Source organism: Gobio gobio (genome assembly GCF_949357685.1).
Source record: "Gobio gobio genome assembly, contig: scaffold_134, whole genome shotgun sequence".
Lineage (NCBI taxonomy): Eukaryota > Metazoa > Chordata > Actinopteri > Cypriniformes > Gobionidae > Gobio > Gobio gobio.
Window position 1 is genome coordinate 72789 of NW_027645578.1, and position 24022 is coordinate 96810.

The 24022-nt window shown below is 41.1% G+C and overlaps 1 protein-coding gene across 1 annotated transcript; it reads left to right on the forward strand.

Moving 5' to 3' along the window:
• Positions 1-2218: 2218 nt before the first annotated feature.
• On the forward strand, positions 2219-23596 carry LOC307122493 (interferon-induced GTP-binding protein Mx3-like). The gene is made up of 13 exons (XM_079846470.1): positions 2219-2479; positions 2776-2972; positions 3131-3268; positions 16959-17113; positions 19520-19658; positions 19768-19966; positions 20505-20583; positions 20743-20865; positions 21204-21336; positions 21460-21615; positions 21790-21866; positions 21943-22152; positions 22263-23596. Exons 1-13 carry the CDS (start codon positions 2322-2324, stop codon positions 22497-22499), a joined length of 2001 nt encoding a protein of 666 aa, XP_079702596.1. The 5' UTR covers positions 2219-2321; the 3' UTR covers positions 22500-23596.
• Positions 23597-24022: the final 426 nt, after the last annotated feature.

Consider the following 24022-nt stretch of genomic DNA (forward strand, 5'->3'; position numbering starts at 1 on the left):
TCCCAATGTTTAGCCAGTTTGGCCATTTGAAAAGAGAGATTGTACAGCCTCGCATCGGGTAATCCAATGCCCCCCTTGTCCCTTGGGGAGGTCAATTTACTCATTTTAATCCTCTGTCTTTTTCTTTCCCATAAAAAGTCCCTGATAATTTTGTCATATCTTTTCAAGATAGAGTCTGGAATGTTTACAAGTATCATCATGGATATATAATTGAACTTTGGAGCAATAACCATTTTGACAATATTTATTTTAACCTACAGAGAGAGTTTCAGCTGCTCCCATTTGTTGAATTATGAACCACTGCTGTCAAAGATTAAAAGTAATCTTTGACAGCAGTGGTTCATAATTCAATATCATTATATCCTCCAAGTTCTGCGTAAATTTAAACCCAAGGTTCTTCATACCTTTTGGAATCCATTTAAAGCCGAATTGTGTCACTGTATGGGAATGACATGTTGTAGATACTCAGACATAGCCTCAGATTTCTCCCAATAACTATTGTGAATAATAATGGGGACCATGGACATCCCTGATGACTACCTCTTGAAATTGTAAAAAATGAAATCATGCCATTTGTCATCACTGCTGCTCTAGGATTTTTATATAATAAACTAACCCAGGACCTAAATATATGACCAAACCCGAAATTTGACAGGGCTGCGGCCAAAAAGCCCCACTCCACCCTGTCGAAATCCTTTTCGGCATCTAAGGATATAGCCGCGATTGGGGTGTTTTCTGAAGAATTTAGCCACATCAGATGAATTAGCCTTCTCATATTATCAGCTGATGATCTTCCTTTAATGAAGCCCACTTGATCTTTACATTATACTTGGTAGAACCTTTTCTAACCGTAATGCTAAATTTTTTGCCAACACCTTACAGTCCACATTAATGAGACTTACTGGCCTAAAATTAGACGGATTCGTTAGATCCCTATCTTTTTGGTATCTGTGTTTTCAATGCTTCCATGAAAGTAGACAATTCTTCAGCTTCAAACGCCTCTATATAAACTTCTGTTAGAATTGGGGCTATTATGTCAACATATTTTCTATAATATTCAGCTGGAAACTCGTTCACCCCTGGTGAATTACCAGATTTCATAGAGGTTATTGCAGCTTTGACCTCCTCTTCTGTAATGGGAAGGTCTAGAGACTCAGATTGCAATACATCTAATTTAGGTAACTCTATGTTAGATTTTTTTTCTTCAGTTTTTCATCCGGACTACCTGAAGATGTATATAAATGTTTATAAAACTTCTGAAAAAACTCATTTATTACTTTTGTCAGTGATACCATGGTATCTCCTTTCTTAATATACGGAATAAGGTTAGCAGCATTTTGTTGTTTTAATTGTCTGGACAGGAGCTTGCCTGTTTTTTTACCTCCTTCATAAAACCTGGTCCGTAGCCTAAATAGTGCATATTCAGCTTTTTTATTGTTTATATCATTTCTTTTTCTTTTTAGCTGCGTGTGCAATCAGTTTCCCTCTAATGTATGCCTTTGAGGCCTCCCATACAGATGCCAATCTATCGATGCTTCCCACATTTAAAGTAGGAGGTCAGATCAGATCATCAGCCAATAATGTGCTAAACTCTTGTAACAATGCAGTATTTAATCGCCATCTTCCCTTTCTACAGTCGCATGGTCTGACAATACTATTGCTCCAGTTTTACAATTTACTACCTGATGGGTGATGGAATTAGAAAGTAAGAAAAAATCTATCCTAGAGTGAGATTAATGGCAATGAGAATAAAAAGTATACTCTCTTTCTGTTGGATTGACCAGGCGCCATATATCTGTCAATCCAATATCCTCTGTTAGCATATGAAGGGCAGCCCTATCCCTTGGTATAGAAGGTCCCTGATATTTACTCTTATCTAAAACCTCATCCATAACCTGATTAAAGTCCCCAGCCAAAATTATTTACCCCTCTTTGTCACCAAGAATCTTGTTTAGGCTAATAAAACCCGGGTCTGTCTTATTGGGGGCATAGCCTACATTGCATAATATCATTTTAACTCCATTAATGAGTAATAATCCTCCCCACATCCAAGCATCATTTCTTTTGTGCTTAAAAGAAGAAAGCAAACAAGCAGTCAAAAGAAAATTTCCGGTATCCAGTGTGACTAACCCACCTGTCTGACGTGTTCAGTCTGTGTCCATTTTCATTTTATTTGCATTTTTTTTTTCATGGAAATGATACACTACTTGTTCAGTCTGAAGCGCAGGATCTTGACCATAGCTATTTGGATTTGTCTTTAGCAAAACCGCAAACATTGTGTTTGGGTGAAAGATTAATACAATTATATAAAGCATCTAAAAATGACATTATCTATTCTTAGAACAAATGCCTCTATTCTTTTTCCAGCAATGTCTAGTGCAAGGCAAGGCATGTTTTCATTACGATCCTCTTCTTTTTTTTCAGGTAGAAGCAGTGTTCATGATGATACTGAAAACATCCAGCGTCCTCAAAATGAAAGGTTACTATAAATGTTATTTTTCAGAACTAATTTTTAAGTAATCTGTCAATGTATTTTAAGATAAAATAAATATGTATATGCTTTTAGGGTTAGTTTATTTATTGGTATGTGCTTTACATTTATATACAAGGCAATGGAAGTTAATTTATTTAGATTGATTTTTTTTTATTTATAAAGAATGGTAATTCAAAGTGCTTTAAGTAAGCACAATAAAGAGAAATAGACAATTGCCAGTAAAAAATACAGTGCAATTGGTGAAGTTTTACAAAAAAGTCAAAAATTTTATATTTATACAGTCAGAAAATGAAAGGAGAGGTTCACAGTCATTTAGAGGAGAGCATTCGTCCATACATTGATTTGATCGACACTCTGCGGACAGTTGGAATTCATAAGGATTTGGCACTACCGACTATTGCAGTGATTGGAGACCAGAGTTCCGGGAAAAGCTCTGTGTTGGAAGCGATTTCTGGAGTTGCATTACCAAGAGGAAGCGGTGAGGACTGGTTTTACTATCCTTTTCTTAAATGAATATTCAAATTGAATGCTAATAATAAGAGAAAGCACTGGTGTTTTTGTATATGCAAGGTACTTATCACATAGTATACTGTTAGTAATTCACTGTAATTGTAAACTGAACTGTGTTTGCTGTAGGAATTGTCACCAGATGTCCACTAGAGCTGAGGCTGAAGAAGGTAACAGGTGGAGTCAGCTGGAAGGCTGTTCTATCTTACCGAAATAAGAAAACTGAATTTTTGGATTCATCATTGGTTGAAAGACATGTTGAAAAAGGTTAGTATAAAACAGCAAACTGTTTTCTTTTCTTCCAAAGTTCAAGAATAAAGTAGTTAAAGCTTATACGTTATTAAATATACCACTAAGGTAAAAGTTAGGAGGTGTCTAATTCTTGTGTGTGCAATAGGCTACATTAAAAGAAATGTTCTACCACTTTAAAATGTGAATGATAACATATGTCCTGCGGTACTGTTATACTGTCACTTAACTTTACAAAACACATAAAAGATACAATGGCACAAGAATTCCGTGGATAATCACTATACAAGCGTATGGGACGCTTAGTGGGTTCAGTTGTAGTGCAACATAGATGGATGTGTGTATTTCCGGTAAGAGAAACACGAGAGAGGATCCCAGTTTAACTTGTTTAATCAAAAGAGTTTTGTATATGTTACTTCACACAAGTGTGGTCTATAATGAACAGAAGAAACACAAGGAAAACAATGGTAAGTATAGCAGTAAATGACACAAACATTCAGTTATTAAAATAATATAGAAATGAACATACATTGGTTAGCTGCGTGCTGATTATGTTAATAAATAATTATGTAAACAATGACACGCATAGAGCACGAGCGCTGCGTCTGCTCAATATTACAAGCAAACTTATAAAACGTCATCAAACTTGACATTTTACACAATCTTAAATGACCTGGGTGATCTGTAACTTGTAAATGAATATAATATTTATATTCCAACAGAAATACAATTATTTTCGAGCTCAAAATCCGATATGTAAACCGTTTCTTTTCAATTTGTGACGCAGTTAAATTGCGTTCATGTTGCAAGCAAATCTCGACATCCAGAACAGTAATGGAAGTTACAAAGGCCAATTATATATGAAAACTCACCCGTAATCATTTACGCACTGTAAAAACATATACAAAGTTGGTTAAACAGTCCAGCCAGCCTGATTTGTAGCAAAACTGCCGATTCTGCATGACCGCATCTGACTGCGCTGTGATTATTACGTACCACTCAAGGGGGCGGAGTTCGGGCTCTCACACAGCCGCCCCCAAATGTGTTTAAGGACATTTGAACCAGTGAGAAACTCTAACTAATTAGTAGGCTCAATAGCATCATCATCATCAGCAAGTTTAGGGAGTGGGACTAAACGGGATACAGGTCTCACGTATTTACGATTGTGTACCTGAACTTCAACTGTTCTGATGCGTCCATCAAGTCCAGGGAAGATATTAGTCACTTTCCCTACTGGCCAGCATGCTCGTGGAAGTTGTGTATCCACTATCAATACAACCTGATCTAGACCAATTTCTCCTCCATCTTTACGCCACTTCTGTCTTTCTTGCAGGTTAGGGAGATAGTAATGGATGAAGCTAGACCAGAAATGGTCAGCAAGCACTTGGCTATGTTTCCATCTTCTAGTTCCCAAAAGATTAGTTGAATCATAGAGCACTTGCGGGAGTGAAGAATCGTGGCGGCCCATCAGGAGGATGCTAGGTGTAACTGGGTCCGGATCCGACACGTCTGAGGACACGTAGCCTAACGGCTTGGCATTTAGGATGCCTTCTACCTCAATGAGCACGGTACGAAGTACAGTTTCCGTCACTGTTTGATCCTTCAGTACTACCTTTAGGGCTTGCTTTACTGACTTAACTTCCCGTTCCCAAGCCCCCCCAAAATGAGGGGCACCAGGTGGAATAAATCTGAAGGAAATCTGTTGTTCTGCAAGTTGTTCCTTTAGTTGAGGGGTCATGGCATCATAAGCTGCTTGAATTTCTTTGTCTCCACCAACAAAGTTAGTGCCATTATCTGACAGGAGCTCAAATGGTTTCCCTCTTCGAGCTATGAATCTGCGGAGAGACATTAGGAATGCATCGGTATCAAGGCTCTCCAAGAGATCAAGATGGACACAACGGGTGGTCAAGCATTTGAAAACTATTCCCCATCTTTTCTCTGTTCGTCGGCCGATCTTCACTACGAATGGACCAAAACAATCCATTCCCGTGGAATAGAAAGGTGGTTTATACAGACGTAGACGTGCTGGTGGGAGGTCGGCCATTTTGGGTATATTAGGCTTGGCACGCCATTTCTGGCAGTCCATGCACATATGTTGATGCTTCTTGATAGCTTCCCTTCCTCGCAGAATCCAATATCGTCTTCTTAATTCGGCTAAGACTCTCTCAGGCCCAGGATGTAAAAGGGAGGCATCATAGTCCTTGATCAAAAGCTTGGTTAGGTTATGTTGTGGATCAAGCACAATGGGATGTATTGCATCCAATTCCATATGCTTTGCATGTCTTAGTCTCCCTCCAACTCTGATAAGTCCGCTGGCTTTATCATACTCAGGTGATAAGGATGCTAATCTGCTGTGGGAAGGTGGTGGTCGATCAGATGCGAGAGCCTTAAACTCCTCAGGAAAAGAATCTTTCTGAGCCTGTTGTAGGAGGAGCTTCTCCGCTGAGATGTAACTCTCTGAATCATCTGTTGACTGGTTGGAAGCATAGACTGTAAAAAAATATGGACGACGCGACTCCATTGACTTCCGCTGACCAAAGTTGAAGCTTTCATAGGCCCGTTCACGGCGCTGACATCTTGGGACCGAGTCTGCGCAGTAGCGATCTCGGGACCGGAGTTGCGCAGTAGAGAACAGGAAGTAGAGGCGTGATTATCAAAAGCCCGCCCACACTCTCACAGATGCAGAATAATTAATTATGTTGGTGTGAAATAAACAGTTATGGAAGTGTAGAAATGAAAGCTAAAGCTCCAATCTCCTCACAAAAATCCAGAAAAAAGTCCGTTAGTGCCTCAGTGACAACTTCACTCAGAGAAGCCGTCAATCTCAGCTGTCAATCATGACGTCACACCCCCGTTTTTATAGCATCAAATAACTCACTAAAACTAAACTTATTTAAAAAACGAACACTTGAAATGAAATTATTGTAATAAAAACTGCCTAAAATGACAGAAACCATCTTTAGGAAACAATTATTTGAAGTGTAATTAAATAGTTTAGTGTGTCTCGCGCCCATTGAAATACATGGAGAGGCGGGGTTTAGGAGCTATACTGGGACCGGCCACCGGGGGGCGATCGAGGCGCGAAAGCTTCAATTTCTGACTGGAGCACTACAGGCTTGGTTGGAAGAGGTAGCCGCCCCATGAAGGGATGTCACTGCAGCAGCTAGTAGTTCAGTCCAGGTACTGAATTGGTTGACGTCAGGAAGGGGAATGTCTGAACTAGTGCATACATGCAAGCAAATTGCTGACTTTTTCAACTCTGCCTCTGGTTCAGGTTCAGCTGCTGGCAAAGTTGGCCAACATGACTCTGGCTGATGTAGGAAATGTGGTCCATTAATCCAGCGGCAAGGTGGGACTAAATCCTTCAACGACTGGCCTCTTGTTATGACATCAGCAGGGTTGTTCGCTGAATCAACATACCTCCAAGAACCAGTATCAGTGAGTGCCTGAATTTCGGCCACTCGTGTTCCGACAAAGACTTTGTATCTACATGATTCAGATTTAATCCATTGGAGGACGGTAGATGAGTCTGACCAGAGAATGACTTGATTAATATCCACAGTTAGTTCTGTCTGAAGAACATTAGCCAGTTGCGCTCCGGTAAGTGCCGCACTCAGTTCCAGCCGGGGAATCGTTATTTGTTTCCTAGGCGCCACTCGTGAACGTGCTAACACAAATGAGACGTGTACATGCCCTTCATTGGTTTCTGTGCGCATGTAGGCCACTGAGCCATAAGCCCTCTCAGATGCGTCACAGAATATATGTAAATCCCGATTGAGGATTTCCATATGTCTATCAAGTGGAGTGTAACACCTTGGAATTGTGATCTGATTCAAACTTTGGAGCTCTTGTTGCCAGTCTTGCCATCTGGTTAGCAGGCTGTCAACAGTGATCGGGTCATCCCATCCAAGATTGTTCTTCCACAAATCCTGGACCAGCACTTTAGCTCGAGTAGTAAATGGGATTAGATAACCCAGGGGATCATATTGCGATGCCAAAACCCTGTAGACATTCCGTAGAGTGGGTTCAAGGCATCCGGATTGGCTTGGTTTGTAATTGAACGAGTCTCTGAGGCAATTCCACATTAGCCCAAGTGTACCTTCTAGGAGGTCAGTACTCTTCTGTGATAACCAGAGTTCACTGTTCTGTGACCTAGCTTCAGAGGGAAGATGTTGAATAACCTCGGGTCTGTTGCTGGCCCATTGACGGAGATCGAAACCACCAGTGAGCAGGATTTGCCGTAGTTCGTCTACTAATGCTCTAGCTTCAGCAACAGTTTGAAGGCTATGGAGACAGTTGTCAACATAGAATGAATCTTTGACCGTTCTCACCAGACCTGGGTCCACTTGCGGGTGATTCTGAGCAATTTCCTGGAGGGCATATATGGCACAGCAAGGGCTGCACGTTGTGCCGAATGGTAAGACTTGCCATTAGTAGATCTTAGGCTGTTCTGTCCTCTGCATGTCTCTCCACAAAAAACGCACTACAGGCTTGTCATTTGGCAGGAGGCGAACCTGGTGGAACATGCCTTTTACATCTCCGCTGATGGCTACAGGAGATTCACGGACCCTTAGCAAGACACCAAGTAGAGACGGACCAATAACGGGCCCAGGCAGGAGGATGTCATTTAACGCTTGGCCTTGGTATGAATAAGAACAGTTGAAAACAATTCTGTCCTTGTTGTTATGCGTCACCATATGGTGAGGGATGTACCACGACTCCGGGGATTGCTCAGCGTCTTGTGTTGATATCTCTGCCACATAGCCAGCTTCTTGGAGTTTCCTCATTTCAGAACAGTAAGACTCAGCTCGCCTAGGATCTTTAGCAAGTCTACGCTCAGTACTTCGGAGGTTCGCTATTACTGCTTCTTTTGGGGCTTTCAAAAGTTCAACAGTGGGCCTTCTGAGCAAGGGAGTGGCGTATCGCATAACTCCACTGACTTCTACCCTTGTGGTATGGGTCTGGAGAAGAGTGAGGGCATACTGGTCTTGTTTGGAACGAGTGGCTGTCTTCTCGTTTAAGTAGGGCAGAGTATCGATTTGCCAGAGGCGTTCCACATTCTTGAACAACTCAGTATTCTGTATGGTTGTGGTTATGTGAAAACACTGTGGGGTGGAAAGGGTAATTTGACTGAGCCCAATGGGACCTTGGAGGGTCCAACCAAGTCTGGTACAGACAGCAATCGGTCCATTGGCAGGTCCCATGCACACTGGCTGAACAGGAGTAAGCAGGTGAGGCATGTCAGACCCTATGAGCAGTAGGGGTTGAGCTCCGTCAATCAAGGGCAATGGCAATGACCTAATATGCTCATACTTGTGTTGAAGAGCGGACACAGGGTAAGAATGTTCGGAAAGTCTCAGGTTATCAGCAGTGAAAGCATGATGAATCAGGTATTTCCTGTATGGTTTGTGCAGAGGTGACACATGAAGGGAAACAGTAGATCCGTGCAAATTAACTACATCCTGATGGACCGTACGTAGAGTGAGTGTTTCAGGTTCAGAAGGGAGATTCAACTGGTCTACAGCCTGTTGCAGAACAATACTACGCTCTGAACCATCATCCAGCACTGCATAGGTTTCCATGACGTTGTCTCGATTGTGCAGTAATACCTTGACTAGCTTCAGCATTACCTTTTGAGATCGGTTGGGCCGGTCTAAATAGACCTGAGAGGTAGGAACGTTGACCATCAGAACACTCTTTTGGATCTGCAAGGCTGCATCATGCAAGATAGTCAGATGTAACTCTCTACAGTTTGAACAGGTTCTTTTCAGAGTACAATGGTCTGGAGTATGAGTTCGCCCACATTTCCAACAGCGCTTCTCTTTAGATATCCACTGTACTGTTTGCTCTGTGGTCAGTATCTTGAATTTGGGACACGCATTAAGAAAGTGGTCCTTGGTGTTACAGTATGGGCAAAAGGGTTGAATCTTGGAGGGGGTCTTAGATTTAGTCTGTCCCTGCCCGACTGCACTATCCTCAGCTGAATACAAGATAGATGTGGACCTCTCCTTTGGGCGGTAAGGTACTGACCTTTGCTGATCTTTCTTGGTGGATCTAGCAGTATCAGTCTGATACAGTGTAGCTGCTTTATTGGAGATGCGCTTTGCCTGCGATTTCATCTGCAGCCATGCAGACAGATCAGGTAATGTATAAGTGCGGTCTGTGCCAGTTTGCAAAATACCTCGGCTGAAACAGTACTCGACGAACCCATCTCGATATGATGGTGGCATCTTGCTCAACAATCGATCAACATGAGAACCACAGCGCAGCTCGTATCCGTTTGGGCCCTCCAAAGTTCTGAGCATCCCTACTAGTGTTTGGATAGATAGGGAAAAAGAGTCAAAAGCTTCTGCATCACCAAACTTGACTGCTGGTGCATTCAGTATGACACCTAATTCGGACTGGACCAATTGACGTGGTTGGCCATATTTATCCTGCAGCGCTTGTAATGCTGTGGTGTATGGCCTGGGGTCATGCATGTAGGCTTTGGCCAGCTGGAGAGCGCTGGAGAGTTTTAAGTGACTTAAAAGGACCTGATATTTGTAATGTTCACTCAAATGAGGCTGGTTATTCATTACATTGTCTAAGGCCATTTTCAGTAGTGCAAAGTCACTTTCTCGACCAGTGTCGAAGTATGGGATAGCTGGCTTTGGGATTCCATAAGCTGAGGCAGCTAACATTTCCAGACCAGGTGGTTGAGCTGGGGAGGGGTACAATACTGCCCGATTATGAAAGGCGTCAGGTGGGGGAACAGAATAAGGTACTGCTGTCCAATGAGGGCTAAGATTCGTGGCTTGGTAAGACTGAGTATGTAAAGGAGCTCCTAAAGTTACAGGAACCGTAGATGGGGCTGTAGGAGGGACATTGGCAGAGGGTGTATGACTACCGGCCACAGAGGTATCTGTGTAATGGTGCGGACGGGCCACCGCAACTGTGTTAAAGGTTAGAGGAGCAGCATAATCTGGCCTAGACATTAAGGTGGGTTGTGCAGTAACTAGCGAAGCCAATGGCCTTGTAGCTATGTTGGGCTGGGTTACTTCGGCAGCTAATACTGTGGGGGGCATTACTGATGACACAGGTACAAAGTTAGCAGTATAAGGGGTAGAATGACTAGGCATTGCTTGGGCGGATGACGTAATATCATTGCTAGTGGCAACTCTGTGATATTACGTGCTTACCTCAGACAGAGGATCAACGGCATGGCTGGACTGGGAATCAGGAACATTAACATCTTGAGATTCCTGCTTAATAAGTACACAAACATATTTAGCAACCTCAAGCTCATTTTGAACCTTTTTGAGACGCCGCCGGGTCTCTACCTGCTTAGCTAGCAACTCTCTAGCCTTAGTGGCTTGTTCCTGTCTATATTGAGCTTCTCTCGCTTGAGCATCAAGTCTCTCACACTCTTTATCTATAATGGCGTCCTCTTCGATCTGCTGTTGAAGTTCTTCCAAGCTCAAAGTCTTTAACCTTTCTTCCACCATGGCAGCTTGAAGATCGGAAAGTCCATGTATAGGAGATCTGCGTTGTGCACTGCGATAGGATCTGGATGAAGCATTGGAAGCTGTGCCAGTAGAAATAGATCTAGACGCATGTCTTGATGATCTGGAGTGTCTCTGTGAAGACGAATCTGCAGGCTGTGGCTCCGGATGTAGGTTAGGCGGAAGCTGGACATCGTAATCAGCAAGATGGGCAGGAAGGTGTCTCTCTCTTGGAGGGCGTGGTCGGACGACAGGTTCAGATACACTGGGGGTTTCAGGATCCATCTTGAAGCAGCAAATCCGGCTCGAAGGACCATATACAAGCGTATGGGACGCTTAGTGGGTTCAGTTGTAGTGCAACATAGATGGATGTGTGTATTTCCGGTAAGAGAAACACGAGAGAGGATCCCAGTTTAACTTGTTTAATCAAAAGAGTTTTGTATATGTTACTTCACACAAGTGTGGTCTATAATGAACAGAAGAAACACAAGGAAAACAATGGTAAGTATAGCAGTAAATGACACAAACATTCAGTTATTAAAATAATATAGAAATGAACATACATTGGTTAGCTGCGTGCTGATTATGTTAATAAATAATTATGTAAACAATGACACGCATAGAGCACGAGCGCTGCGTCTGCTCAATATTACAAGCAAACTTATAAAACGTCATCAAACTTGACATTTTACACAATCTTAAATGACCTGGGTGATCTGTAACTTGTAAATGAATATAATATTTATATTCCAACAGAAATACAATTATTTTCGAGCTCAAAATCCGATATGTAAACCGTTTCTTTTCAATTTGTGACGCAGTTAAATTGCGTTCATGTTGCAAGCAAATCTCGACATCCAGAACAGTAATGGAAGTTACAAAGGCCAATTATATATGAAAACTCACCCGTAATCATTTACGCACTGTAAAAACATATACAAAGTTGGTTAAACAGTCCAGCCAGCCTGATTTGTAGCAAAACTGCCGATTCTGCATGACCGCATCTGACTGCGCGGTGATTATTACGTACCACTCAAGGGGGCGGAGTTCGGGCTTTCTCACATCACTCTTTAATCCAGACCGAACTATCTTCCATGTGTATGCACTCTTGTCTACCCATATCTCGTTCTCTATCTCCCCCTAGTGTTCATTCTTTGTAATAACAACTATATAGACACAAAATGTTAGTTTGACAAGCCAGACCAACACAATATTGGCAGGGCTCAATCCGAGGGGCGGGATAAGCGGTTGTCTTTCAAATTCCCTCTGCACACTTAGGATAGCGCTAAAACCAACCAGAGCAACGAAGAAGGTGAAGCGGAGCTAGTTGATATATTATACAAATGATTTCCAAGAGCATTTTATTTATTTATAAGTGCAATTTTTAATGATAACCTTTGTTGTTGTTTGTCAAATACTTACATTTTAACCAATTACTTAAATCAATCAGAATCCTAGACTGTTACCAATAAAATTTTATCATTTACAAAAGCCATCTTTACACCGCAAAGGTGGAACAGAAGCTGCATCTGAAATAGCTTAATAGTCCAGGCAAAGTAGCGTTTTACGACAGACTAATTGTAAAATAATTATTTTCAGCTTAGATAATTTCTATGAGGTGTCCAGAACAACATACTAAAAGTCCTAAGAAATCCTAGTTGAGGAAATATGTAAAATTCTGGTAGATTTCCAGGCCTGGAAAATGCTACTTTAAAATTCAAGGACTTTTCCAGTTTTTTTGTGACCGTACGAACCCTGTTACAAGTAGCATGCGCAACCGCTGCAACTCTGCCGTCATTATGTTAAGCCCGCCCACTGACTCTATACACGATGTGATCACTGATTGGCCTGACCAGAGTTTGGTTTTTCCAGCTCGCAAGCCAACGGAGAGTTGCTAGACGACCCTGGCTGCAAATTACATTTCCTGCTGCTAGGGTGCGTCTATATTTCTAGGCTAACAATATGTACGACGATACATCAATTTCACACCAACTTTCTGTATAGTTTTAGTATTTTAATAGATATATGACAGTGTTAATGTATTTGGTCTTGGCGGACTACATCTTAGCAGGAACAAAGGTGCATGAACACAATACACATACATGCTGCTGCATCAATAGACATGCATAAATCCTCACAACAGAGGCAGAAGTTTTTATTTTAAACTAGTGGCTGTGTAATGTTTGCCTGGGTGCCCTTCCTTTAGGTTTATTTAACTAATGACCTAAACAAGCTACACTATTTTGCCAAATGTTTTGGGATGCCTGCCTTTACATGCACATAAACTTTAATGACATCCCATTCTTAATCCGTTGTGTTTAATATGGAGTTGACCCACCCTTTGAAGCTAAAACAGCTTAAACTCTTCTGGGATGGCTTTCCACAAGGTTTAGGAGTGTGTTTATGGGAATTTTTTGACCATTCTTCTAGAAGCACATTTGTGAGGTCAAGCACTGATGTTGGATGAAAAGGCCTGGCTTGCAGTCTCCGCTCTAATTAATCCCAAAGGTGTTCTATTGGGTTGAGGTCAGGACTCTGTGCAGCCCAGTCAAGTTCCTCCACACCAAACACACTCATCCATGCCTTTATGGACCTTGCTTTGTGCACTGGTGCGCAGTCATGTTGGAACAGAAAGGGGCCATCCCCAAACTGTTCTCACAAAGTTGGGAGCATGAAATTGTCCAAAATATCTTGGTATGCTGAAGCATTCCTTTCACTGGAACTAAGGAGCCAAGCCCTGAAAAACAACTCCACACCATAATCCCGCCTCCACCAAACTTTACACTTGGCACAATGCAGTCAGGCAAGTACCGTTCTCCTGGCAACCGCCAAACCCAGACTCGTCCATCGTATTGCCAGACAGCAAAGCGTGATTTGTCAATCCAGAGAACACGTCTCCATTGCTCTAGAGTCCCGTGACGGCGTGCTTTACACCACTGCATCCGACGCTTTGCATTGCACTTGGTGATGTAAGGCTTGGATGCAGCTGCTCGGCCATGGAAACCCATTCCATGAAGCTCTCTACACACTGTTCTTGAGCTAATCTGAAGGCCACACAAAGTGACACATTGATTCTGTAGAAAGTTGGCGACTTCTGCACACTGTGCACTTAAGCATGTGTGACCGCCCTTGTGATTTTACGTGGCCTACCACTTACCACTGAATTGCTTCCACTTTGTTATAATCTCACTAACAGTTGACCATTGAATATTTAGTAGTGAGGAAATTTCAGGAATGGACTTATTGCACAGGAGGCAAACTATCACGGTACCACGCTTGAATTCACTGAGCTCCTGAAAGCGACCCATTCTTTCACAAATGTTTGTAGAAGCATCTGCATGCCTAGGTGCTTGATTTTATACACCAGTGGCAATTGATTGGAACACCTGAATTCAATGATTTGGAGGGGTGTTCCAATACTTTTGGCAATATAGTGTATATGTGCCAGAGCCGATATGGCTCAAGCTTACATAGTTAGAAATGTGTACTGTGTGTGTCTGTAACAAATAGGATATCATGTTGCAAGCTGATAGCTGTAAGAGAAAATAACCACCAGCAACAAATTGAGCAGCACAATACATTGTCTTTTGAATGCAAAGTGCATTCTAGCAGTAAGCATAGCTTATGTGCCCTAATTGTACATTACATTATATTGTTTCTTATTACTTATGCATTCAACAAAACATTTTATTTCATATCCAGGAAGAGCATAGATACGTTTTGGTAAAATTTTACAATACGGGTGCACTAATATGCATCAATTCCTGCGTAACTAATGCACAGATAATCATGAGTTAATGTATGACTCATGAAGAACTAAACCATTTATTAATGAGTACTGCATCAGCAACTAATGAACATTCTATATGATTAATAGATTAAGTAATACATTAATTGTTATTAGTTAAATGTGTCGTACTGTATTAATTCCCTAATAACATATTATACTAACTAATAGTGTAAATGCATGTGTTAATTACCACAATGGGTAAAAGCCATGCATTTCAACTTCCAGTTGTCTGCTTTAATGAATCATTAGCTAACGATTTGCAAAGGTAACATTATGTTATGGCTTTACTTGTTGAGGCACATGACTATTAATTAATTCAAAAGCCATAACCACAATTACATATTACTTAACAATTAGATAATAGTCATGTGCCTCAACAAGTAAAGTCGTAACATAATGAAACCTTTGCAAATCGTTAGCTAATGATTCATTAAAGTAGACAACTGGAAGCTGAAATGCATGGCTTTGACCCATTGTAGTAATTAACGCATTAATTTACATTATTAGTTAGTATATGTTATTAGGGAATTAATACATGATGTCAAATTGAATTAATATAAATTCATATATTACTTAATCTATTAATCATATGGAATGTTCATTAGTTGCTGATGCAATAATCATTAATAAATGGTTTAGTTCTTCATGAGTCATACATTAACTCATGATTATCTGCGCATTAGTTAAGCATGAAGTAATGCATATTGGTGCACCTGGCTGTATTGTAAAGTGTTACCAAGTTTTTCCTTGAATGGGCAATCTTCAGTCCTTCGGATGAGACGTTAAACCGAGGTCCTGACTCTCTGTGGTCATTAAAAATCCCAGTATGTCCTTAGATAAAGAGTAGGGGTGTAACCCCGGCATCCTGGACAAATTTGCTCATTGGCCCCTGCCCATCATGGCCTCCTATTCATCCCCATATATATATATATATATATATCTCCACCAATAAGCTGGTGTGTGGTGGGCGTTCTGGCGCAATATGGCACTGTCGCATCATCCAGGTGGATGCTGCACATTGGTGGTGGTTGAGGAGATTCCCCCCTTCATTTTATGTAAAGCGCATTGAGTGCCAAGAAAAGTGCTATATAAATGTAACAAATTTTTCAAAGAAACGTATTAGATCTCCTACAGGTGAAAAAAAGATGTCAGAAAGCAGGCCAGATGATTTCACTAGATGATGAAATACGAGAGCTCTCAGGCCCCTCCATAGACAGCTATTTAGTTAACACTTTCAAGGCCCAGAAAGTTAGTAAAGACATCGTTAAAATAGTCCATGTGACTCCAGTGGTTCAACCTTAATTTTATGAAGCGACGAGAATACTTTTTGCGTGCAAAAAACAAACAAAAATAACGACTTCATTCAACAATTTCTTCTAGCGTTTCTTCTAACATAACGTAAACAGTGCAGCGTTTCTAGAAAGCCGACTAACCATTGGCTGACGCTGTTCATGTGAGCACCATGACGCATGCACACGAGTTGTTCTGCAGTAGAAATAGCAAGCGTTGCACTATTTACACTGCATCAACAGCGTAAGAGGTTGACACAGGTACAATAAATTGTTGAATAAAGTCATTATTTTGTTTGTTTTATGCACACAAAAAGTATTCTCGTTGCTTCATAAAATTAAGATTGAACCAATGGAGTCACATGGATGATTTTAACGATGTCTTTACTACCTTTCTGGGCCTTGAAAGTGTTCATAAAATAGCTGTCTATGGAGGGGTCAGAGAGCTCTCGGATTTCATCAAAAATATCTTAATTTGTGTTCTGAAGATGAACGAAGGTCTTACAGGTTTGGAACGACATAAGGGTAATTAATTAAGGACAGAATGTTTGGGTGAACTAACCCTTTAACTAAAGCTTGCAGAAAATGAGTAAAAAGTACAATATTTGCCTCTGAGACATGGTAAAGTAAAAGTATAAAGTTGCATTAAGTGGGAAATACTTATGTAATGTACCTCAAATTTGTACTTGAGCACAGTACTTGAGTAAATATACTTACATTCCATCACTGTAAGCATAGGCCCAAGAGGAGACCAGGGGAATCTTGACTTGAGTAGAGAACCCCCAACCCATTTATAGTACTAGTTCCTAACCTTAATAAAATGATTAGATTTGGTATTTGGTTGCAGATTCTTTGAATTTGATACAAATAATATCCCCATACTAAAGCTGAAAATCTACATTCTGACAAAGATTAAATGTGCTCTAAAGGTCAGTTTTTGTTCTAAGGAGCTATGTTCATATTAAGGTTTCCTTTTGTTTAACCAAAATGTGTTGGGGCCATGACACATAGCCGGATGCTGTGAATAAAATATAAAAATAATTGGAGTGATATCTTATATGCTAAAATGTATAAGCATGCACGGTAGTGTTCTGTATAAACTTGACCAATGCATTCAAACAGTTGATTATAGTGTATACATTTTACAGCCCAGAATGAGCTAGCAGGAGAAGGGGTAGGAATATGTGATGACCTCATTACTTTAGAGGTCATTTCAGCAGATGTGTGTGACCTCACGTTGATCGATCTACCTGGAATTGCTCGAGTCCCAGTAAAAGGACAACCAGATGATATAGGAAACCAGGTGAGCAGTCTAATATGATTTTGTATGATACACATTCAGTACCACAGATATTCAGTTCCCTTTCAGTCAGTCACTCCGCGTTACATCAGTGACTGACGGAATGGGGGTTTCGCTTAGAAGCCTTTCACCTTTGAGTTCCACAAAACGAGCCAATGGCATAGCGAACTCCGCCCACCCACGTGTTTATATGAGGAGCCGCGTATGCAATCTCGCATTATGTTTCTGCTTTGGAGCAGAGTGTTTCTCTTCACTTGTCTCCACTGCAAGCCTTCAACGAGTTCTCTATGAGACAAGCGACTCTTCAGCGGTGTTGGTGTGATGGCGCGTTCCAGTGAGATCACATTCCTGCTGCTGGTCTGTGCAGTGAGTGTGTTTCTCCCTGGGTGCTTCAGCACTGCTGTTGATGTTTTTCCTCTCTAAATGAGCTGCATGTGGTGCGTCTTTTTAAAAATGTCTCGCCCGTGTATTTCTGGGTGTGGTAGGCAGATTGATTCTGCTGATGGGCACGAGCGTTGCATGCCGTGTTTAGGTTTAAATCATGCTGAGGCAGCGTTCGTGGATGATTCATGTTCCCACAGCAGGAACATGACCATCACAATGCTGCGATCTAGACTCAATGACCTCCTTAGAGGTAGAGTCCCCTCCGCCACACCCCAATCTATTTCCTCTGTGAAAGGGAATACTTTGGCTGGTGGCCAGGGTGATTTGAGGGTGATGGTGTGGAACAACCTGACGAATCCTATTCAGTCACGCCGCTCGGACTGCTTAATATGAGACCGCTTCAGCACTGGCTTCATGATCGAGTCCCAAGATGGGCATGGCAACAAAGCACGCTCCAGGGGCCAGTCAATCGGGCCTGCCATCAGACCTTCAACCCGTGGTCGAAACTCTCCTTTCCACGGGCCGGAGTGCCCTTAGAACGAGTGCCCAGGCATGTCGTTCTGACAACCGATGCCTCCTCCACGGGTTGGGGTGCCATGTGCAATGGGCATGCTGCCGCGGGCTCCTGGACAGGACCCCAGCGCCTATGGCATGTCAATTGCCTCGAGTTGCTAACTCTAATGTGAACCTGAGACCCCGGCCTAGATGTGTGCCCAAGGTTCCCACCACTCCTTTTAGAGATCAGGTGGTGAACCTGCAAGGGCTACCCCTGGCCCTGGGAGGCAGACCTAGCCTGGCCACTGCTCTGTCCAGCATGTGCTCTCCGCACTTACGTAGACAGAACGCTGTGTTTTAGGACCTCAGACCAGCTTTTGGTCTGTTACAGAGGCAGCAGAAGGGAAAGGCTCTCTCCAAGCAGAGGTTGTCTCGCTGGATAGTGGACTCCATTGTTCTGGCATACCAGGTTCAAGGCCTGTCATGCCCCCTAGGGGTGAAGGCACACTCCACCAGGAGTGGCTTCCTCTTAGGCTCTAGCGCATGGCGCCTCGCTAACAGACATCTGCAGAGCTGCAGGCTGGGCGACATGTAACACATTCGCGAGATTCTACAATCTCCGTGTAGAGCCAGTGTCCTCTCATGTACTCGCTCCCAGTGGCCAGTAAGTAGGACCGGCTCGTTGTCATTGATTACTGCGCCATTGCACTCCACTGACTGGGTACGTGCGCTATTATGCTCAGGTGAGTTTTTCAGTGAAGCCCCGAGTTCCTCCAGCACTGTTGACGTCAACACCAGAGTGCATGCCCAGTTGGTCAGCCCTCGTGTGAGGCTAGGTGCCTCCATGTGCATTGTTCCGCCTCTGGGTAACCCCCACATGTGTACATCCATGGTAAGTCTCTTCAACACATGTATTTCCCTTGGCAAGACCAACTTGCCACCCCTGTAATTGAAACATTCCACCCTGTGGGCTGGATACCTCAGAGTTTTCCATATGCATACCATTTGCGGGTCATATGTGTATCCTGTAAGTTCTCCCTTCGGGCAGGGATTGTGTTGCATATTTCCACCTGGATATGCTACCCAGTGTACCATGGTATTCTTGCATATAGCCTAGCCCTTCGCTCGTGCTAGTCTCACGGCAGGAAGCTCAGACTTGTGCAGGGCACTAGGACACTACGTATGTAACCGTCGTTCCCTGAAGGGAAGTTACGTTCCCCTGCCACAACCGCTGTAACGCTGTAACAGCCGTGTGGTCATTCTCGGCTCCTCATCAGGTAACATAATGCAAGACTGCATGCAGAGCTCCTTATAAACCCACGCAGTTGGGCGGAGTTTGCGATGCTAATACCGCAGACCCATGGCATTGTCTTGCCATTGGCTTGTTTTGAAGAACTCTAAGGTGATAGGCTTCTAAGCGAAACCCCCATTCCGTCAGTCACTGTCATAATTTCTCCATTCCCTCTTTACAGGAACGAGGGTTACATACGTAATCAAGACGTTTTAAAACTATGTTTTCATGTCTTGTAGATCAAACGTCTAATCATGAAATTTATTGAGAAGCAAGAGACTATAAACATGGTAGTTGTCCCTTGTAACACTGACATTGCAACAACAGAAGCATTAAAAATGGCACAAGAAGTAGATCCTGAGGGCAAAAGAACCATTGGTAATGTAGTGTATGATTTGCACAACACATAATATCGCACCGAATATCTTTGATATATGAGCCTGTGTCAGCAAATGCACATTTTAGAACATATTTTTCATTTGCACAGCAATTTTGACCAAGCCAGACCTCATAGACAAGGGAACAGAGAAGAACATTCTGGCCATTGTCCACAACAAAGTGATTCCTCTCCGCAAAGGTTACGTCATGGTGAAGTGTAGAGGACAACAGCAGATTGATGACAAAATTCCTCTGGAGGAGGCAACTAAAATGGAGAGAGATTTCTTCCAAAACCATGACTATTTCAGGTTACAATCTGAAGAGAATATTATTTACTTATATGTTCCCTAGAATGTGTTTGTCCATGACATCGTATTGTGTATGTCAATGAGATTGTATTTCTCATTTTTTCCTTGTTCATATCAGGTTGATTTGTTTTTCTCTTCCAACCAGTTTTCCCCCTCCAAGTTGTTCCAAACCTGTATACATTTCTTTGTTCTACTGTACACAAATGAAGATATTTGGAAGAATGTTTGTAACCAAGCAGATCTCACCCCCAAATGACACCAGAACAAAGAAATGTATACAGTTTTGTAACTTGAGGGTGAGCAAATGATGACAGAATTTTCATTGTTGGGTGAACTTAAAGTTAGTGATTTGTAATGATAATTTTGGCCAAAGCACAAAAATGTATGTATATGTATGTATATATATGTATGTATGTATATATATGTATGTATATATATATATATATATATATATATATATATATATATATATATATATATATATATATATATATATATATATATATAAGATCTGATTATGCCTTCTCTTTTAATGCAGAGACCTCTTGACTGAAGATAAAGTGACTATTAAAAGTCTTGCCATCAAACTGACTCAGAATCTTGTTGATCATATTAAAGTAAGTCTCAATCATATGGCCAGTTCACATTAAGTAACAGCTTAGTAACAATGAACTGCATTTTGTGGCTGCATTGCAGTTAGATGGAGACTATTCTGTCTGACAAGTTAGGTGACTCACTAGTAACCCCCCCCCCCCCTTTATTTTTGTTGTTGCCAGAAATCACTGCCACAGCTTGATGAGCAGATAATAAAGCAGTTGTGGGATGTGAGGAATGAGCTCAAAGAGTGTGAGGCTGGACCACCACTGGATTCTAAGGGCGCCAAACAATTCCTCACTGAAGTAGGAATTCAAATCATCATAAGCCATCACATCTTCTTGCTTCTCAGAATTATTATGAATGGTTCAAGCACAGATGTGTATCTAGACTGTCCAGTCGAGTCTGTGTACCAAATTTTGTATTAGCTAAAAATTTGGCATTTACATTTTTGCTCATATCTGTGGATCTGAAATGACCAGAATAAATCATATTGATTTCCATTTTTGCAACAAAAAAAAGAAAAAAATATCACCCAAAAAACAAGCAAATATAAATAAAAGTAAATGAATAAAAACAGCCAATTAGAAATGTTTTGAAGATCACAATTTTTCATGCTCATGTAACAAATTCTTTTTCACAGAGATTAATGAGATTCAATAGTCAAATTGAATCCTTATCATCAGGAGAGTTGATCAGTGAGGAAATTTTGTTTGTCCAGCTTCGGGCTGAATTCAAGAAGTGGAACGATCATCTTAACAGTGCAAAGACATCCTGTTAGTATTTCTTCAAATTTAAGAAACAATATAATTGAATTCATGGTTGTTTTGTTTTGCTTTTCTCTTACATTTGAAAAAGTCTGTTCATGTCATAAGAAATCTATCTTGTTACTAAACAAGTTCTAGAACTGACTGAAGAGAGAATTGAGTTTATCCAGAAATACAGAGGGAGGGAACTGCCCGGCTTCAGCAGCTACAGAATGTTTGAGATGATTCTGCAGGATCACGTGGCCACACTTAAAGAACCAGCCATCGACTTACTCAAAGCCATCAAAGGTACCATCACACATCTTCATGCTTAAGATATTTCTGGTCACAAGGGAAAGTAAAACCAAAAGATTAGATAATACACAACTGAGTAACAGTGGGAATGTTTTCTATCTATTTCTGAATTACATGATACATGTGTTTTTTTGTGTGTGTTTTTTTGTCTTTTTGATGTATTTAAAGGCATCATACTCAATCAATTCACTGATGTTGTCAATCAGTGTTTCAGGAACTACCATGTTCTTCAAAGTATCACTAAGGTAAATATTGCTTCCGATTAGATATAAAGAAAAAGAAAATCTTTTTTTTTAACTCAATTCCCTTTCCTCTTATTAGAACAAAATTTACAACATTCAGTCAATCCAGCAAGCTAAAACGGAGCAGATGATCTCAGAGCAGTTTGAAATGGAAAACATGGTCTACACTCAAGATCCCATCTTCATAAAGATGTTGAATGAGATTAGTGGCGAGAAATTTACAGAAGATCAGTTACCTGTCTTTGACAAAAAAAGCAAGTACAGTGAAATGCTGCAGGCATATAATGAGGTAGATCTTTCTAGTTTTCATTAACAAATATAATTGTTTTTCCAGGGATGATTGAATGGACTGCAGTGGATATGTGGAAGTAACTTAGTACCTCTTTGATTTTCTTTCAGATTGTGGTGCAGCGAATGGCTGACCAACTGCCCATGATGATCTACTTTTTCATGTTGAAGCAGACTGCTCAGCTTCTGTCTACTGACATGTTGAGTTTACTGGACGGGGCAAATGTGAATGAGCTCCTTTCTGAGGACTCTGAAATTGGTAGAAAGCGCAGAGACCTACATGCTCGCCTGGACCGTTTGACTTCTGCTCAGAAAACCATGAGCAAGTTTGAAGGATATACTTACTAGAAGTTATTATCAATTAAACTCTCTTCAGCATATGAACAGATGTTTTGATAGATAGCTGTCATTTTAACATATTACATATCAATCAAATCAATCAATTATCTTTATTGTTACACATCGTATACACAAGTGTACTGGCAGTGAAATTCTTAGGAAACATATCATTTTGAAGGGGGTGGATTCTGGAAGCCACTGCTGCTTCAATATATATACAAGCTTATGAGACATATTTAGTTATAGAATGAATGTGCTTTCTCCATGCTGGTCGCCTATGTGATCAATTTTTAGTTTTACTTTTGACTACAAAAATATTTACTTTTCTGTATTAAAGCATTAAAGAATAATGATGAATTCTGTCTGAACCTCTCACTGAGAGAAAGAACATGTTTTGGGAAAGTTTCCTGTTTAGAGTAGAACTCAACCAACTCTAACCTTGAAGAAGCGGCGTGTCCTGTATCTGTGTGTGTGTTAGTATTCTTTATTGCAGATCAGAATGGGTGAGATGAACAACTGGCACCCCAAAGAGATGGAATTACTTGTTTTTCGCGACAAGCTGGCGCCCAGAAACGCAGTTCTGTGACCTCGGAGTCAGAGGGCCACTACGTGCCTAAACTAGAGGGCTTGGTGTCGGCCTAGAATCGATTGAGATGCTCCTGCATATTAGTCCATGTGTGGAAAATGTCTATGTTTATCAATTTCTTAGCCAATCAGAATCATTCAACCTGAAGTAAATGTAACGTATAAATGTTGAGTGTTGAAGCTGGTTTCGGCTGCAAACTATTCTTCACTAAAAATGTTCTTCAATTAATTTAACCTCTGACTCTGGGTCATCATTCATCATATTTGGTCCTTGGGTCTTTAACTGTAAAATCCCCTACAACTTCAATTTATTTTTAAATAATGTTACAATTAGTCTTGCAAATGAATGTACTAATATTCCATATTTGTAGGTGAATGTGTAGCTTATATGTAACACTCTATACGTCCCTGTCACTAGAGTGCCCTGGGTTGCTGCTAATTTTTCTCAAGGAAACTGAATAAAACCGTAAACTCACAAAACATCCACTTAATTAGAGAAAAATAAATAAAGACTTGTATTCAAAATACTTGTGTTTCTTTTACTGGAAATTCACTAAATATGTGCAAAATGAACCTTCAAACAAGGGTTAAATCAGTGAATAACTTTACTCAAATAATTGGTTGTGTATATGCAACCATTTCACATTTCTTTTCAGTCAGTTATCAAACTTCACTGGGTGCAGACTCTTGAAAGCAATCAAAACTCAAAGATAGTCCCGCAAAAATAAATAAATAAAATACGGTGCAGGCCTGAACGACGCTCGTGTGCGTTGGGGCAGAAAAAAATTATATTGTCGCTTCACTCTTAATAGACCAATTTACAGCCTACGTCACACTAACGTCACTCAGGTTCAACTGTGCATGTCGGTTGCAAAAGACGTTCTGGAAAGTGTTATAATGTATGAAACATATTGGTTTAAATTGTGCTTTAGGCTATACATGTAACA

What these genes read in the sequence shown, in the direction of transcription:
- LOC307122493 (XM_079846470.1), top strand. Translation starts at nt 2,322, where the DNA reads ATGACATTATCTATTCTTAGAACAAATGCCTCTATTCTTTTTCCAGCA. An exon ending in CAAAACCATGACTATTTCAG is followed by an intron (nt 19,967 to 20,504) that starts GTTACAATCTGA and finishes CTTTTAATGCAG; the next exon opens with AGACCTCTTGACTGAAGATA. An exon ending in ATCTTGTTGATCATATTAAA is followed by an intron (nt 20,584 to 20,742) that starts GTAAGTCTCAAT and finishes TGTTGTTGCCAG; the next exon opens with AAATCACTGCCACAGCTTGA.